Source organism: Ovis aries, chromosome 12, assembly GCF_016772045.2.
Source record: "Ovis aries strain OAR_USU_Benz2616 breed Rambouillet chromosome 12, ARS-UI_Ramb_v3.0, whole genome shotgun sequence".
Classification (NCBI taxonomy): domain Eukaryota; kingdom Metazoa; phylum Chordata; class Mammalia; order Artiodactyla; family Bovidae; genus Ovis; species Ovis aries.
Genome location: NC_056065.1, coordinates 56685763 through 56705766, shown reverse-complemented (window position 1 = coordinate 56705766; position 20004 = coordinate 56685763). Strand labels below are relative to the sequence as shown.

The 20004-nt window shown below is 36.3% G+C and overlaps 1 protein-coding gene across 9 annotated transcripts in view; it reads left to right on the top strand.

Annotated features, from left to right (window-relative positions):
• The window catches only part of COP1 (COP1 E3 ubiquitin ligase), a 231608-nt gene that overhangs the window by 67698 nt on the left and 143906 nt on the right, over positions 1 to 20004 (top strand). For all 9 annotated transcript variants that reach the window (XM_027975896.2, XM_027975897.2, XM_015099327.3 and 6 more), the window contains 2 exons: positions 4982 to 5041; positions 8379 to 8455. In XM_027975896.2, the coding sequence (XP_027831697.1) occupies positions 4982 to 5041; positions 8379 to 8455 (137 nt within the window). The remainder of the gene's footprint in view (positions 1 to 4981; positions 5042 to 8378; positions 8456 to 20004) is intronic.

The following is a 20004-nucleotide window of genomic DNA, read 5'->3' as shown; positions in this document are numbered from 1 at the left end:
TAATCTTTTTTCATTATATTAAAATGGATCATTATTTGTTTAACATTAAAAACTCAATCAACTTTGCACCTAGGGCGATCAACTGTCCTGATTTGCCCAGGAGTGTTCCAGTTTTATCATTGAATGTTCTTCATTGTAGATAAGTAGGACAGTTGTTTGCCCTCTTTGGCTCCCTTATTGCATCTATATTCATTAATAAGATTGTTCTTTAACTTTTTACACACTGATCTTGTCCGGTTTTGTTATAAAGTTGGTTTTATCAAATTGGTTGGAGAATGTATCCTCTTTTTCTGTTTGCTGGAAGAATTTGTATAATCTAGGATGAATATCTTTGCTGAATGTTTAAGGATTTTGCTGGAAAAGCTATATGGACCTGTTGTTTGCAGAAATTTTGTTGATTCATTTACTGCTTATTCAGATTTTTGTTTTAGATATCATTTTTGACACGTTATGTTTTTTCCTAGAGTTGTCTGTTTCTTCTTAGTTTTCAAAATTTTTAGTATTAGATTGGTCTTAATACTAAGCTTTTAATACTGCTAGAGTTTTTAGTGATGTGTTTCATTCCTGACTGCTTATTGGTGCTGTACATTTTTCTTTTTGTTTGTTTGCTTTGATCAGGTCATGTCAGGGATTCAGGGTTGTATCAATTTTATGAGTTTTATCCAGGAACCAACTTTTTGGCTTTGTTTATGTTCTTTATTTTATTTTTGTTTTCCATTTTCTAATTAATCTCCTTTTAATTACATTGTCCATCCTTCTACTTTTTTTGGTTTTATTTTGTTGTTTCTCTTCTAATTTGTTAACTTGGATATGCTTATTAGTAGGCAGACTTTATTTTTAATAATATACACATTTCAGGCCATAGTTCTTTTAGTTGCATCTAATAATTTTGTTATGGCATTTTGTTTGTTATTCCTTAGTTCAAAGTAGTCTCTAATTTTCGTTATACTTTTTCTTAGGCATGTGGATTATTTATAGATAAATTTATTACTTGGCTATTGGGATTCTTTCATTTAAAAAGAAGTTGTTTATTTTATTTTTGATTGTGTTGGGTCTTCGTTGCTGCCTGTGGGCTTTCTCTAGTTGTGTCAAGTGGAGGCTACTCTTCATTGCTATGCACAGACTTCTCATTGTGGTGGCTTCTCTTGTTGCCAAGCACAGGTTCTAGGCACACAGGCTTCAGTAGCTGTGGCTCATGGGCTCTAGAGAGCCAGCTCAGTAGTTGTGGTACATGGACTTAATTGCCCTGTGGCATGTGGAATCTTCCTGGACCAGGGATCAAACCCATGTCCCCTGCATTTGCAGGTGGATTCTTATCTACTGTACTACCAGTGGAGACCTTTTTTTAAAACAATTATGGATTTCTGTTACAATTGCATTGTTATCAGAAAATAATTTGGTTTTTACAGTATGATATTTGCACTGTCATGTTAGTTCATTAAATTTTGAAATATTCGTGCTTGTAAAGAACGTGTTTCCTGCAGTTTGCACAGTGTGGTAAGAATGTTTTGCATCCTACCGAATCTTGGGTTCTTTGTTGTATCACTAACTTATTTGGGGTGAATTTCTTATATACAGCAGAGGTTTTTCATTCACTTTGCCAGACGCAGTCTTATAATTTTGTATTTAAACCATTTACATTTAATGTAAAAGAGTTTAAGTCTGCCATTTTATTCTGTTTTTGTTTCTTTTCTCTTTTGATTTTTTGTTATTATGTTTTCTCTTTAAGAGTTATTTCACTGTTTTTATATTTTTTAAAGACATTTTTTAGAGCAGTTTTAAGTTCACAGGAGAATTGAAAAGATGGCACAGAGATTTTCCATATACCCCATAGTAATGCACATTTAAATTTCCTCATGTTTTTTTATGACTTGAAAGCTCATTTCTTCTTAGCACTGAATATGATTCCATTGTCTTCATGAACCACTGTTTATCCATTCATCTGAAGGACATCTTGGTTGTTTCAAGTATTGTTAATTACTAAAGCTGCTATCAATGTGTTTTTTTGGAATGGATGTTTTCAACTCGCTTGGGTAAATACTAAGGAGTGTGATTACTGGCTTATATGATAAGAATATGTATAATTTTTAAAGAAACTGCCAATCTGCCTTTCAGAGTGGCTGTACAATTTTCCATTCCTACCAAGAATAAATGAGAGTTCTTGTTGCTACACATCTTTTTCAGCTTTTGGTGTTGTCAGTGTTCTGGATATTGGATATTCTAATCAATATAAATTTTTTTAAAAATTTATTTTTAGTGCTTTTTTGTTTATATATATATATATAGTTTTATTAATTTTGCTCCTTTTTTTTTAACCAGCTTTTCTTTTTCCTGGAAGTTTATCAGTATTCTTTTGTTCAGTTTTGAATATTTCAGATAATTGACGAGGTCTTGGCAACTGTAATTTATTCTAATTATATTAGCTCTAAAAACTAAAATTAAGATACTGAATTTAATACTTCAGCATGTTTTTATTCAGTCATGCTGCTGCTGCTAAGTGGCTTCATTCGTGTCCGACTCTGTGTGACCCCATGGACTACAGCCTACCAGGCTCCTCCGTCCATGGGATTTTCCAGGCGAGAGTACTTATTCAATCATAGTGAAGGTCAAATAAATGAGTGCCAATGATACCTAACTGCACCAAAGCTAATGTCAATTAAAGGGAGTTCTATTTTTGAATTCTTTTATGTTTTAGTCTTAAGGGATTCAGAGACTTCTGTTCTTCACTTTTCAAATTTTAAAATAATTTCTTTGGGTTGTAATACAGTATACTGTGTGGAGAGTGCTTGCTGTTGATGACTTTGGACCGTGGTCTTAAGTAGCATTCCTCCATCTTATGTATTTTATTATTATTATTATTTTTAGTACCCCCCAAACTCACAATAGTGTTAATGTAGATTTGATCCAGAAATTTGTCAATTTTCATTCCCATTTGTGGTCTGTTTTCATTTAGATAATGACAGTTCAGCTTTATGAACTTTCTTCATGTGTTTCCAAAACGTTCTTGGTCTCTGCTTTATGCTTTTATTCTAGATTCTGCCTCTCTGGTTTATGAAACACATTTGCAGAGTGAATTTAGCCTAGTTGTTCTTTTTGCTTTTTAAAATAGTTATCCTTTGTCTTTCTTCTATTTCCTCTTACTATAATGTCTTATATTGATGCCTAAAAGGAGAACACTTATTTCCTTTACTCATTACCTCTCTCCATATTTCTGGCCACCAAATGTGTAGGTGATTTCTTACACCAACTAGTTCTCCAGTTCTCTGTAGATATAAGCAGAGTGTCCTGGAAATCAATTCAGGTCAATTCTATCTAACACTCTCTACTTGGAGGTGGCCCTAGATTCCACTGGTTGAGGATTCAATCCCACAAGACTGAGCTGCCCCTTCAGATCATAATTGCATGTCCAAGAAGTCACTCATATATTTAATCTACTGGCTGTAAATTGGCAGTTCCCATGTCCCCCTCCAAGGATTTGATAATTTGCTAAAATGGATCACATAACAGGGAAACAGTTTACTTACTGGAATATCAATTTATTGTAAAAGAATAGAACTGAGATATGTGGGAAGGGGCATGGAGCTTCCATACCCTCTCCAGGTGTGCCGTTCTCCCAGCATCTTCATGCACTCACCAGCCTACATGTTCACCAACCCAGAAGCTCTTCCCTAGACTGAATTCCATGAGGCCAAGGGCTAGAGTTTTCTAAATCCCATTCTTCACAGTACTTAGCAAAATGTTTAAGATTGGTTCATATTGGAGTTAATATATTATCAACTGTCTATATATTGCCTCAGAAGAAAACATGCTTAAAAATCTATTTACCCCTACTAGTTATTAGGTAAAATAAAGTTAAATAATAAGGTACTGTTTTCAAGTAGTAGTGTTATAGCATAGTAGTTAGCGGCATGAATCCTGGAACTGCCTTGGTTTCAATTCTAGTTCTGCTGTGTACTTACTGCGATCTTGGGCAAGTCACTTAATCTTTCTGTGATTTATTTTCCTGTGTAATACTTCCTTATTGCACATCTGGCAATAAGTATTACATAAATATATTCATTATCATTATTTTATATTCTAAAAACTGGCTCAGGGGTTTTCCCTGAAAGTTCAGTGGTTAAGACTCAGAGCTCCCAAAACATGGGACATGGGTTCGATTCCTGTTTGGGGAACTGAGATCCTGCATGCTGCACCACGTGGGCAAAAAATAAAATTGGCTTCAATATATTAGGCTTATATTAAGATAGCCACTTATATATAATAATTATAGAAATTTAAATTTGATAGTGTTTGGAAAGTAGTTTTGTTTCATGTAGTGAAGAGTTGCAATTTCTCTTGATCAAATAATTTCATCTCCATAAAATTTGGAATGTAAACTCATATAATCTAAAATGCAGACTCATGGTTCAGAATTACTTGATTGTCAAATATATCATTAAATATGATAATTAAAATTTTTGCATTTTAAAGGCATAGAGAAAAGTTATGGTACAATAGGCAAAAGGTCAAAGATGAAGCATAATCTTAAATATGTTTTAAAAAAATGCATAAGAGGGTAACTTGTGATTGCTTTTGGGTGGTAGAATTTAATCTTTAAGACTTATTTTTATTTTTAAATTGAGGTTAACAACTGGCATGCTGATATTAATTGCTGACAGTTTAATGAGGTGATTTAAAAGTTCTTTGGATATCTTCTGTTTTTATTAAATCATACCTTTATTGTTCATCTTTAACATTTTTATTATAAAGTCAATTGTTGTATTAAAGAAAGTACTATTTTCTTAAATATTAAGTCTTTACATTTACTTTTTAACATAGGAACTTGCAGTGCTTTTTAGCTGCAGTTTTTCACCCCTACAATTTACCATTAGTGTACAATTTCCTAAAAATCATATTCCAAATGTAAAATTACTTTATGATTGTGGTGATGCCAGTGTGGTTTGGTTTAGGCTTTTTTTTTTTTCCCTTCTCTAATCCACAGCAACTGGAGCAGATTCAGAAGGAGTTAAGTGTTTTGGAAGAGGACATCAAAAGAGTGGAAGTAAGACCAAGAATTTCTTACATCTCAAGTAGCTTTTCAATTTCATGAAAATTTTGCTTTTCCTTTAAATTGGTGCATTAAATTAATGGGATTAGTCTCCATTATATAGAAAGTAACAGGCATAATTTCTGCAATAATTTATTAGGAGCCCTTTTCCTCTGAGTTAATTATCAAAAGTTAGAGTTTAAGCAGTTAGTAGACAAAGCTAATATTTGCATCAAGAGGGATGTTACTTTTCTTAATGTTTGCAAAGAATATTTTCAAAGTAGAGACTGATATATCCTGTTTTTCTATACTTTGGTGAGTTGAACAGTAATGATCCAGTTGCCATTTAGTTGCTCAGTCATGTCCAGCTCTTTGTGGCCCCATGGACTACAGCACACCAGGCTTCCCTGTCCTTCACCATCTCCCAAAGCTTGCCCAGACTCATAACTATTGAGTCGGTGATGCCATCCAACCATCTTGTCCTCTGTCTTCTGCTTCTCCTCCTGCTTTCAATCTTTCCCAGCATCAGGGTCTTTTCCAATGAATCTGCTCTTTGTATCAGGTGGCCAAAATATTGGAGTTTCAGCGTCAGCATCAGTCCCTCCAATGAGTATTCAAGGTTGATTTCCTTAGGATTGAGTGGTTTGATCCCCTTGCAGTCCAAGGAACTCTCAAGGGTCTTCTCCAACACCACAGTTCAAAAGCATCAGTTCTTCAGTGCTTAGCCTTCTTTATGGTCCAACTCTCACATTAGTACATGACTGCTAGAAAAACCGTAACTTTGACTAATGCCAAAGAAGGTGAAGTAGAACAATTATGTGAAGACCTACAAGACTTTATAGAACTTTATAGAACCCAAAAAAGATGTCCTTTTTGTCATAGAGTACTGGAATGAAAAGTAGGAAATCAAGAGATACCTGGAGTAACAGGCAAGTTTCACCTTGTAGTACAAAATGAAGCAGGGGAAAGGCTAACAGAGTTTTTCCAAAAGAATGTACTTGTCATAGCAAACACCCTCTTCCAACAACACAAGAGAATATTCTACACATGGACATCACCAGATGGTCAATACCAAAATTAGATTGATTATATTCTTTGCAGCTAAAGATGGAGAAGCTCTATACAGTCAGCAAAAACAAGACTGGGTACTGACTGTGGCTCAGATCACAAACTCCTTATTGCAAAATTCATACTTAAACTAAAGAAAGTAGGGAAAACCACTAGACCATTCAGGTATGACCTAAATCAAATCTCTTACGATTATACAGTGGAAGTAATGAATAGATTCAATGGATTAGATCTGACAAAGTGCCTGAAAAACTGTGGACAGAGTTTCATAATATTGTACATGAGGTGGTGATCAAAACCATCCCCAAGAAAAAGAAATGCAGAAAGGCAAAATGGTTTTCTGGAGAGGCCTTAGAAATAGCTGAGAAAAGAAGAGAAGTGAAAGGCAAGGGAGAAAAGGAAAGATACACCCATCTGCATGCAGAGTTCCAAAGAATTGCATGGAGAGATAAGAAACCTTTCCTAAGTGATCAATGCAAAGAAATAGAGGAAAACAGTAGAATGGGAAAGACTAGAGATCTCTTCAAGAAAATTAGAGACATCAAGGGAACAGTTCATGCAAAGATGGGCTCAATAAAGGACAAAAACAGTATGGACCTAACAGAAGCAGAAGCTATTAAGAAAAGGTGGCAAGAATACACAGAAGAACTATCCAAAAAGGATCTTAATGACCCAGATAACCACGATGGATCACTCACTTAGACCCAGACATCTCAGAGTGTGAAGTCAAGTGGGCCTTAGGAAGTATCACTACAAACAAAGCTAGTGGAGGTGATGGAATTCCAGCTTAGCTATTTCAGATCCTGAAAGATGATGCTGTGAAAGTGCTGCATTCAATATGCCAGCAAATTTGGAAAACTCAGCAAGAGCCACAAGACTGGAAAAGTTCAGTTTTCATTCCAGTCCCCAGGAAGAGCAATGCCAATGAATGTTCAGACTACTACACACTTGCCCTCATTTCACATGCTAGCAAAGGAATGCTCAAAATTCTCCAAGCTAGGCTACAACAGTATGTGAACCAAGAACTTCCAGATGTTCAGGCTGGATTTAGAAAAGACAGAGGAACCAGAGATCAAATTGCCACCATGTGTTGGATCATAGAAAAAGCAAGAGAATTCCACAAAAACATCTTCTGTTTCATTGACGACTCTAAAGCCTTTGTGTGGATCATGAAAAACGGTGGAAAATTCTTCAAGATGGGAATACCAGACCACCTTACCTGCCTCCTGTGAAACCTCTATGCAGGTCAAGACAGAATAGTTAGAACTGGACATGGAACAACGGACTGGTTTAAAATTGGGAAAGGAGTACGTCAAGGCTGCATACTGTCACCCTGCTTATTTAACTTATATGTAGAGTACATCATGCGAAATGCCGGGCTGGATGAAGCACAAGCAGGAATCAAGATTGCCAGGAGAAATATCAATAACCTCAGAGATGCAGATGATACTACCTTTATGGCAGAAAGCAAAGAGGAACTAAGGAGCCTCTTGATGAAGGTGAAATAGTAGAGTGAAAAAGCTGGTTTAAAACTCAGCTCAAAAAACGAAGATCATGCTATCTAGTCCCATCACTTCATGGCAAATAGATGAAGGAAAAATGGAAACAGTAACAGATTTTATTTACTTGCGCTCCAAAACTCTCTGCAGATGGTGACTGCAGCCATGAAATTGAAAGATGCTTACTCCTGGAAGAAAAGCTATGACTAACCCAGGTTCAGTCCTTGGGTCGGGAAGATCCTCTGCAGAAGGGAATGGCAATCACCTCCACTATTCTTGCTTAGAGAGCTACAGTTCGTGTGGTGGCAGAGAGTTGGACATGACTGATTGACTAACACTAACACACACCTAGACAGTGTATTAAAAAGCAGAGTCATTCCTTTGCCGACAAAGGTCTGTTTAGTCAGTTGCAATACTTATCTTAATATTTATTAGTAGGTTCTCACCTAGATTAAAAATGATTAAGCTAGTTCACTGTTCATATAATGTACAGTATGTCTCATTAAAAATATTTACATTTGTCTTTTTCTGCATTTGATGGCTTCATTAGTAATGAATAATATTTATTAAAGAATTTCTCATTCTTTATGTATGTCATAAAAAAGACTTCGTAAGTTTCAGATATTCCTTGCTTTTGTACTCTAAGGAGAGGAAACGTTGAGAAATTTGGATGTTGAGACAAAAAGGAACTGATAAAACCTGGGATTGGAAAGAAAGAAATAGCTCCTTTTGACTTATACACCTTCTCTTTGGAGTGGCTATAATTCTAATAATTGTGCTTCCAGGAAATGAGCGGCTTATATTCTCCTGTCAGTGAGGATAGCACAGTGCCTCAATTTGAAGCTCCTTCTCCATCACACAGGTACAAAGCTTGAAACCTGTAATTGCTTTGGATTTATGTTATAAAGTTGCAGATATGGTATTAGCCCTTAGTAGCCTTTTCCTTGTGATGAACACAACTCCTGAGAAATTACTTTTGGTCATGATGTAGAAATGAGATTCAGATTGCCCATCCGTTTCCTTTATGCTTTAAATTTCATGCCAGGGACAGTTAGTAGAATATTATAATACTGTGAATTCAGTAATGAATTAAAAGTTTGGTGGATTTCTCAAAATAATGATAGCTTTGAATATATTGTAAATTAAAATCAGATGACATTAAAAATCTATAACTTGAGAAAATGAAATGGTAATATTAGTTAAACTAATACCTTTGACTTTGCCACTATCCTGTTGAATTAGGTAGATCTGTTTGTTTAGACATCTCTGCTAGTTTCTTTATAACTCCCCATTATTAACTTAATTAAGTCTTCCCTTCTGTATTCTCTATAGAGCAGAAATTGCATATATCTTGCTCATGACTGTTTCCCTAGATTTTAAGTACTGGTAGTGACTGGCCTCCTTCAGTATGTTTTTGTGAAATATGGTGAATGTCTATGGTCCTTATGTAAGTTTAAAGTTCTATTGATGAAATATCTACTACCTAACATTTGAATTTGAACTTTTTTGTTGTGTTCAGAGCAAGAGAAATTTTACATGTTTCTAATCCATTGCTAATCCATTCACGATTGTGGTCCAACAGAAGCTTTTTAGACAGATAGTTTTAGTATAACACATGGATTTTCAAGCAGTCCAGTGACAGTACAGGAGATTACACTAACTTCACGGCCAGTGCCAGATCAGGAAAGCCATTTTACATCTAGTTTGGGATGATATGTGGGGAAGGGACACAAAGAATATTCTGGTAAAATAACATTCCTGGTGTGTTTAATATATTTCATTAATCGTTTTATAGAGAATCTGCATGAGTGCTGAGTGATTCTGGGGTCACTTTACCTGTGTAATTCAGCTTGTTTTTGTCCATATTTTATTTTCTTTAAAATACTTGGGAATGATTCAGTCTGTGGGATATTATCTTTAGCTTAGCATTCACTTCCTGACATACGTGGGATCTGTGTAAATGGAATATGTATTATATGAGTGCATCCAGGCAAATAAAAGTTGTCAGATCACAATGTCTTCTCTAATAAACTGATAATTCTCATTATCATATCACTCTCTGTCATACCACTTTATTTCTTTCTATCTGTTGTGGCCAGATCTTTGTTACCATGTGAGCTACCAGGGAAGCCCCTGGTCTTTGTTAATCTCTCACTGATCTTTGTTAATCTCTCACTGGTGACTTTTAATAACATATTAACAATATAGTATTATGTTCATTTAACTGGCTTTTTAAAATTTAATGCCTCTGATGCACTGGGCACTGTTTTAAGTGTTGAATGTAGCTGGAGAGTCCCTCCCTTTATGGAACTTCCCTTTGAGTGGGTGTTTGTGTGTGTGTGTGGGTGTGTGTAGGTTGAGGGAGATGCTAAATAAGAAAAAATAAAATATAATATTTATACATGACATATAAGTAGTATCCTAGGAAAGAAGTTCATTTTTCACTTTTATGCATTGGACAAGGCAGTGGCACCCCACTCCAGTACTCTTGCCTGGAGAATCCCAGGGACGGGGGAGCCTGGTGGGCTGCCATCTATGGGGTCGCACAGAGTCAGAGACGACTGAAGCAACTTAGCAGCAGCAGCAGCAGAAGGCAGTTAGATATATTAGAAAGCTGACACATGAATGAAGAGAAGAGAAGAGATAATAAAAAGTCACAGGGTAGTTTTGAGTAGGGTCTTTTTAGATTATAAAATACTTACAGGGGTTCACATGTAGAGGATAGAGACGAGACTTTCTGTCTCTCCCAATCCCCTGCAATTGGAAGCTAGTAGGAATGTTAGGAATTTTGCAAGAATCTGTAAAGAAGAAATGGTGGACTTTTTATTGGATTTTATAGGATTTTATTGGTGGAAGAGAAGAGAAGTGGTTATATAATAAAGTGGCCAGTCTCACGAGAAATGTAGGAATTCATGATGTCTGTGAAAACTTTGTTGAATTACTAAAATCGTATGGAACACTATTGTCAAGATGATGTGGTCAGTTAGACTGGTTCACAGTTGAAGATGGAAAAACAGACAAACATGATATTTTCTTCAAAAGAGTGTTTTTATTTTTTCTTAAAATACATTCTTTATCACAAGATTTGAGAGAGACACTTGGGAAAATGATGCTAGCTTTGAATATTCTTGAAATGACCCTTAAGATTAAGATGTGGAATTAAACAGGGGAAGAATGTTATGCTATCAATATTGAAGTCTGTTTTATTTTCAAGAAATAGTATATAGTTGAAACATAATCCCCCCCCCCATAATTATTATCATCATTCTATAAATACCAGATGGTGTTCTTATTCCTCATTGTCATGTTTTGGTCTCTTTTAAAGAGGTTTACTTTAAAAAAGAGTTTTTGTGGATTCATTCATTTTTTTGTGGATTCAGGGTAAATCCCTTACATTGATTTTGGGTTTATGGTGAGGGTTATGTGCTTATTGTAAAGAGAAACAGAAGACATATAATTATTGATATTATACCTCCCTCCCCAGGAATTTGTCTTCTGTATACCATAATTGGCTGTAATTGTCATATCCTGTCTGTTCTCTTCCGGCTACCTTGTTTAGACCCCAAGTATCTCATAAAGTCATGCAATAGTCTTTTAACTAGACTCCTACAGTGTATTGTGAGGAATCTCATCATGTTACTTTCCTTAAAATCATTCAGTGACTTTCCATTGTATTTAAATTGACTTAGATCGCTTTTGTATGGCCTTCCATAATCCCCTTTACCTTGCCTACTATTTTTGTGCTTTAGCATTGAATTTAACTCCCCAAATGGGGTATTAGGGTAACTTTACTTATATATTATTGTTTTTGCTGAGAAACTCCTCTGTTCCTCTCTTAAGTAGCTACCCACCCTCTAGCCATCCCCAAGAATCCAGCTAAGGATGAGCTTTATTCTTTTTTGATACACCAGTTCCCTTAGAAAATGAAGTGAAGGAAGGAAGTGCAAGATAGAGTTAACTACCAGTTTTTAAAACATTTTCTATTTACTTTGTTCCTGTTCTATACTATGTGTTCTAGTTTGGGTAGATTTCCCATGCTGTACTGTAATCCTGTTAATACTGGGGTTTTTTTACACTCCCACATTTTTATATGAGCATTTATACATAATAGAACTTAAAATAGGTTTTTGAGTAAATGTATGTGTCACCTAGAATGTAGTTTAATTTTCATAGCTTGTGAGAACTTGATTGAAGCATGACCTTTAGTATACTTAATAAGTAAACTAATCAATCTTAAAAAAAAAAAAAACACTCAGGCTTCATTGGGGTAAATGAAGTTGGAGGTGAGTATGTGATTATTTCCTTAATAAAATCAGTTTAAATTTAGTAGAACTTTTAAGCCTTCATTCATTGCAAATTTTTCTTATTAGAATTAGTTCAAACCTGAAGATTGCTGCTTTTAGGGCATTTTTAGTTCTTTAGATTCTGAGAAGGAAGTCTTCACAATTCAGAGGATAAACTATAGCTTATACTTCTTTGTTACGTGGCTCTTTGTATTGTTATGAGTAAATTAGAGAGTGATAGGCAAGCACAGTCCTTTTTAGCTTTTGCCAAATGACAATTTTTTTTTTTTTAATCTGAGAGTATGAAACATTTTAGTCAAATCTTCTTCTCAACAATGACAGTGACAATTTGGTTTAGATTAAAATATTCTTACACTGAAAAAACCTAAAGTCTAAAGTTTAGATTTTAGTCTTCCTCAAAGCCATTTATTGCCAGTGGTTTTGCTTGTAATTTTTAAAATGCATCTCACTGACGTGATTTCTGTCTTAGAAATAACTGTCTCATAATTGCTTCATTCTTTGTCTTTAAATCAAGCAAGTATTTCAGAACAGTTATTTACTGTTCGCTAACCTCTGGTTTTAGAACTCCAAAGAACCTGGTTTAATTAGTTGAAGCTTCTCTGTTTGCTTGGAGGTGACTATGCTTTAATATGACCCAGATAGTTACTAGAGTTAAATTTGCAGGATAACTCTTGATTTCTTGTGGTAAAGTAGTAAATAAATACCAAACAAATAGTAAATAAGATTCGTCTTGAATCTCTGATCTTTCAAATGTTTTTGCCAATAATAGACTTGCTATTGATCGTATTTAATTCATTTTTTAAAGACACATTCGTAAGTTTAAATTGTGAATTGCTTATTTAAGTTTTCTGTAGTATAGAACAGGGTTATTTCTAAATAAAATTTATAGGTAAGACTTTTATATAAGACACTTTTGCTTTTATTTCACTACTCTAATTAGATATATTTGAGACTTAAACTTTCATTTGTCTGTCAGTCATTTTTGACAAAGGTCCAGATAAATCAAAATGAAGGGAAAAGCAAGGGGTCACTTTAGGGATGCTAGAATTATTTAACTATTAAGAATATTCTTACATCCGTGTGTGTATATATATATAGATATAGACACACACACTAGTGGGTCAGTACCTTGTGAATTTGTAAATTTTATAATTTGATTGAATAAACTGATAAAGTTCAAGGAATTTGGTATTATGTAATGGCTCCTGGACTAGGATAAGAAATTACTCTTTAACTCACACAGAACTCTATGCAGTTATGCTTACCCCAGTGACACCCTGCCTTCTCCAGGGTCTTAAAAAAGAAAAATGTGTGTGGTGGGAAAGGGTGGATGGTGGTTATAATGGCTCTTTGGTGTAATGAATGAAAATGATCGCATCTTCTGTATTACTGCATATTGGGTCTTTGGCTGGATGATGACTCACAACCAGAGTAGTATCAATGGCTTCTTCACATAACAGTGCTTACACTTTTGGTATTTTTTGGCAATTATTATTGGTTCAACTGCTTTATTTTACTTGGGATGGTAACTTTTAAAAATTGTATTTACTTTAATTTTTATTTATTTATTTATTTTGGCTGTGCCACACAGCCTGTGAAATATAGATAGTTCCCCAAATAGGTTTGAACCTGGGCCCTTGGCAGTGAATGCATGGATTCCTAACCACTAAACTGCCGGGGAATTCCCCAAGAAAACTTTCTATTAAAATGTAGGAGTTAAAATGTTTTTATGGTCAAGTCTAACTCTATGCCTTACAGATTGGCTGCTAATTTATTATATATTTTAAACAAATCTTCTACATAAATCTAGAGGTTTCTTTTAATTTTTTATATTTCTTCTTCTTATTTTTCCTTTTTTCTTAAAAGTTTTTTTTTCTCTTACGAACCCTTGTTTTGAGGGCTGATTTTCAACAGATCACAGCTAGGGAGCTCCTGTGCTATATACGAAAGCCTGACCCAAAAGCAGGTCGTCTCTGGATGGTTTAGCACCAGGGTTCCCATGAACATGTGGTGTGTGACAAGTGAGGGGGCGGCAGCTTTTCCAGCTGCATCTAAAGAGTTTTTAACGTAACATTTCCGTTTATCCAGGGGGAGAATTCTACAATATAGAAAATTCTTCATACACAGCCTGACGCTATTTTCCGTATCTTCAAAGTTAGATGGTTATGAACAGATCTTAAGAAATCTCTGCTACACTTGGCGTTTACTATTGTAATTGCTAAGGATTACATGCGTTAACTCTGGCCTGTAACATGCAGAGGAGTTGAACTTGATGCCATAGGCAATGGAGGGCATTGAAGAATCTTAAGGAATTTTCAACTTGAACAAAGAAATGGAAAACACAGAAAGCAAATTTGCTTGGCACTAATGTAAAAGATACTCTTCATACATCTGCAGTCTCATTGACTGCAGATTCTTAGGCACTCAGCTTTCTTTATTGTACAACTTTCACATCCATACAAGACTACTAGAAAAACCATAGCTCTGACTAGACAGACCTTTGTTGGCAAAGTAGTGTCTCTGCTTTTTAATATGCTCTCTAGGTTGGTCATAGCTTTTCTTCCAAGGAGCAAGCATCTTTTAAAAAATTCATGGCTGCAGTCACCATCTGCAGTGATTTTGGGGCCTCAAAAAATAAAGTCTGACACTGTTTCCCATCAATTTCCCATGAAGTGACGGGACCAGATGCCATGATCTTTGTTTTCTGAATGTTGAGCTTTAAGCCAACTTTTTCACTCTCCTCTTTCACTTTCATCAAGAGGCTTTTGAGTTCCTCTTCACCTTCAGCCATAAGGGTGGTATCATCTGCATATCTGAGGTTATTGATATTTCTCCCAGCAATCTTGATTCCAGCTTGTGCTTGCTTCTTCCAGCCCAGTGTTTCTCATGATGTACTCTGCATAGAAGTTAAATAAACAGGGTGACAATATACAGCCTTGACGTACTCCTTTTCCTATTTGGAACCAGTCTGTTGTTCCTTGTCCGGTTCTAATTGTTGCTTCCTGACCTGCATACAGATTTCTCAAGAGGCAGGTCAGGTGGTCTGGTATTCCCATCTCTTGAATAATTTCCCACAGTTTATTGTGATCCACACAGTCAGAGGCTTTGGCATAGTCAATAAAGCAAAAACAGATGTTTTTCTGGAACTCTCGTCCTTTTCCATAATCCAGCAAATGTTGGCAATTTGATCTCCAGTTCTTCTGCTTTTCCTAAAACCAGCTTGAACATCTGGAAGTTCACGGTTCACGTATTGCTGAAGCCTGGCTTGGAGAATTTTAAGATTACTTTACTAGCATGTGAGATGAGTGAAACTGTGTGGTAGTTTGAGAATTCTTTCGCAGTGTCTTTCTTTGAGATTGGAATGAAAACTGACCTTTTCTAGTCCTGTGGCCATTGCTGAGTTTTCCAAATTTGCTGATATATTGCTTGCAGCACTTTCACAGTGTCATCTTTCAGGATTTGAAATAGCTCAACTGGTATTCCATCACCTCCACTAGCTTTGTTCCTAGTGATACTTCCAAATTTACTGGCATACTGAGTGCAGCACTTTAACAGCATCATCTTTTAGGATTTGAAATAACTCAGGTAAAATTTCATCACCTCCACTAAAACAGTAAAAAAATAACAGCAACCTGAAAATATGGAAGTCAGCAATTGCTTCAGTAAATGATAAATAAATAATCTGAAACTATTTCAAATAAATTATGAAAATAAATCCATCAAACTATGGCAGGAGCAAGAAGAAAATTTTGAAGTAGATCTGACAGACAGAATGCCAGAACAACTATGGACGGAGGTTCATGACATTGTACAGGAGGAGATGATGAAAACCATCCCCAAGAAAATGATATGCCAAAAGGCAAAATGGTTGTCTGAGGAGACCTTACAAACAGCTGAGAAAAGAAGAGAAGCGAAAGGCAAAGGAGAAAAGCTTTGTTCATAGATATATTTCCTAAGGCCCACTTGACTTCACACTCTGGGATGTCTGGCTCTAGGTGAGTGATCACACCATCATGGTTATCTGGGTCATTAAGATCCTTTTTGTTTAGTTCTTCTGTATATTCTTGCCACCTTTTCCCAATAGCTTCTGCTTCTGTTAGGTCCATACTGTTTTGCATGAAATGTTCCCTTGGTATCTCTTGTTTTCTTGAACAGATCTCTAGTCTTTCCCATTCTATTGTTTTCCTCTATTTCTTTGCGTTGATCACTTAAGAAGGCTTTCTTATCTCTCCTTGCTATTCTTTGGAACTCTGCATTCAGATGGGTATTCTTTCCTTTTCTCCTTTGACTTTAGCTTCTCTTCTTTTCTCATCTATTTGTAACGCCTCGCCAGACAACCATTTTGCCTTTCTGCATTTCTTTTTCTTGGGGATGGTTTTGATCACCTCCTCCTGTACAATGTCATGACCTCTGTCCATATTCTGGCATTCTGTCTATCATATCTGCTTTGAAATTTTCTTCTTGTTTTTGCCATAGTTTGATGGATTTATTTTTATAATTTATTCAAAATAGTTTCAGATTATTTATTTAACATTAATTGAAGTTAATTGCTGACTTTCCATTTTTAGGTTGCTGTTTTTTAAGTTTTCTCTTTAAACTGTGTCTGTGAAGTGGGTTGGAATAGTCTAGGATTTCTTCACTCTATTTGTAGAATATTATATGCCTTGATTCAGTGTAGATTCTAGAACCTGACTGCATGGTTTTGCATTCTAACTCTCCTGTTTTCTAACTTTTTAACTTGAGCCAAATGTGGCTTTGTTTCCTCATTTGAGAAATGGGAATGATAATAGCTACCTGTGTTATGAAGTTTAAATTATTTGATCAGTGCCTAGAGCATGGTGAATGCTTAATCAGTTCAGTTCAATCGCTCAGTTGTGTCCGACTCTTTGCGACCCAATGAATCGCAGCACGTCAGGCCTCCCTGTCCATCACCAACTCCCAGCATCCACCCAAACTCACGTGCATCGAGTCGGTGATACCATCCAACCATCTCATCCTCTGTCATCTCCTTCTCCTCCGGCCCCCAATCCCTCCCAGCATCAGAGTCTTTTCCAGTGAGTCAACTCCTCTTATGAGGTGGCCAAAGTATTGGAGTTTCAGCTTTAGCATCAGTCCTTCCAGTGAACACCCAGGACTGGTTTCCTTTAGGATGGACTGGTTGGATCTCCTTGCAGTCTAAGGGACTCTCAGGAGTCTTCTCCAACACCACAGTTCAAAAGCATCAATTCTTCGGTGCTCAGCCTTCTTCACAGTCCAACTCTCATATCCATATATGACCACTGGAAAATCCATAGCCTTGACTAAACAGACTTTTGTTGGCAAAGTAATGTCTCTGCTTTTGAATATGCTATCTAGGTTGGTCTTAACTGTCCTTCCAAGGAGTAAGCGTCTTTTAATTTCATGGCTGCATTCACCATCTACAGTGATTTTGGAGCCCCCCAAAATAAAGTCTGACACTGTTTCCACTATTTCCCCATCCATTTCCCATGAAGTGATGGGACCAGATGCCATAATCTTCGTTTTCTGAATGTTGAGTTTTAAGCCAACTTTTTCACTCTCCTCTTTCACTTTCATCAAGAGGCTTTTGAGTTCCTCTTCACCTTCTGCCATAAGGATGGTGTCGTCTGCATATCTGAGGTTATTGATATTTCTCCCCAAATCTTGATTCCAGCTTGTGCTTGCTTCTTCCAGCCCAGTGTTTCTCATGATGTACTCTGCATAGAAGTTAAATAAGCAGGGTGACAATATACAGCCTTGATGTACTCCTTTTCCTATTTGGAACCAGTCTGTTGTTCCATGTCCAGTTCTAATTGTTGCTTCCTGACCTGCATATAGGTTTCTCAAGAGGCAGGTCAGGTGGTCTGGTATTCCCATCTCTTGAAGGATGTTCCACAGTTTATTGTGATCCACACAGTCAAAGGCTTTGGCCTAGTCAATAAAGCAGAAATAAATGTTTTTCTGGAACTCTCTTGCTTTTTCAATAATCCAGCGAATGTTGGCAATTTGATCTCTGGTTCCTCTGCCTTTCCTAAAACCAGCTTGAGTATCTGGAAGTTCATGGTTTATGTATTACTGAAGCCTGGCTTGGAGAATTTTAAGCATTACTTTACTAGCATGTGAGATGAGTGCAGTTGTGCGGGAGTTTGAGAATTCTTTCGCCTTGCCTTTCTTTGAGATTGGAATGAAAACTGACCTTTTCCAGTCCTGTGGCCACTGCTGAGTTTTCCAAATTTGCTGGCATATTGAGTGCAGCACTTTCATAGCATCATCTTTTAGGATTTGAAATAGCTCCACTGGAGTTCCATCACCTCCCCTAGCTTTATTTGTAGTGATGCTTTCTAAGGCCCACTTGACTTCACATTCCAGGATGTCTGGCTCTAGGTGAGTGATCACACCGTAATGATTATCTTGGTCATGAAGATCTTTTTTGTACAGTTCTTCCATGTATTCTTGCCATCTCTTCTTAATATCTTCTGCTTCTGTTAGGTCCATACCATTTCTGTCCTTTATTGAGCCCATCTTTGCATGAAATGTTCCCTTGGTATCTCTGATTTTCTTGGAGAGATCTCTAGTCTTTCCCATTCTGTTCTTTTCCTCTATTTCTTTGCATTGATCGCTGAAGAAGGCTTTCTTATCTCTTCTTGCTATTCTTTGGAACTCTGCATTCAGGTGCTTATATCTTTTTCTCCTTTGCTTTTCACTTCTCTTCTTTTCACAGCTATTTGTAAGACCTCCTCAGACAGCCATTTTGCTTTTTTGCATTTCTTTTCCATGGAGATGGTCTTGATCCCTGTCTCCTGTTCAATGTCACAAACCTCCATCCATAGTTCATCAGGTACTCTGTCTATCAGATCTAGTCCCTTAAATCTATTTCTCACTGCCACTGTATAATCCTAAGGGATTTGAAATATTGTTGTTTTTATCACCATCTGTAGATTGTGGCTAACTTGGAGGTAAGAAGCAGAATTGCACCAGAATCAAGAGGAACCAGCCCAGTCAATGCTTTCTAATATTATCGTCTAATCACGTTTACTTTATGCACACATACACACACACACATTTAAAAAGCAAAATTAAAGGGATTTATTTCTTCAGATTGCTTGTTGCAGTTTTGCATGCATTAATACATTTTTCTTAGTGAATAAAATTAAGATCTAATAGAAACTAAATATCAAATTCTGCAGTGATTGTTACTGACATATCACTTAAACCCTGTAATTTCAATTCTTTCTGATGAGTACTATTATTTTTTTTCACTTTGTTCATTCATGTTTGGCTGTGTTAGGCCTTCAGTGCTCGGTGGGCTTTCCTCTGCTTGCAGCGAGTGGGGGCTCCTCTCTGGCTGTGGCGTGTGGGCTTCTCACTGCATGGCTTCTCTTCTTGTGGAGCATGAGCTCTGGGGCACATGGATTTCAGTAATTGTGGCACAGGGGCCCAGTCGCTGTGGTTCCTGGGCTCTAGAGCAAGGCTTAGTATCTGTGGCACATGGACCTAGTTTTCTTTGCTCCTGGATCAGGGGTTGAACCTGTGTCTCCTGCATTGGCAGACTGATTCTTTACCTCTGAGATACCAGGGAAACCCTGATCAGTACTAGTTTTAGACATGTATTTGAAATGTAGTGTTTTTCACTCTGCACACTTAAGATTTCAGTATCATGTTCCAGCTTGCAATCAAAGAAGTCTGAATTACATTCCCATAAAATATTATCTAGAAAAAGTTCTGTTCTATCATCCTCTAAATGTGAAGCTTCATAATTTCATTAATGTTTATACAAATAGGGGATTGGGTTTCATCAGTGGAAGGAGCACAGATTTTAAATACCTGGCATCTCCTCATTTTTAGCCGTATTAGTCCCTGTGTAGAGTATTCTGAAAATAGCATGTGATCTTGTCATATCAGTTCATGACCCTGTTCAAGGAAAGTAGGCATTGGTTATATTTCACCAGAGAAAATTAATTACCAGATCCTGTTAATTCTTTAATTTGTGGTGTAGATGCTTTGAGGGTCTTGTAAGTGAGTCTTATTATAGGAATGGTTAAGAACACAACCAATGAGTGTCTATTATTATGTGTTGGAGTACTGTGAGAATAGTTCCTTCTGATTTATT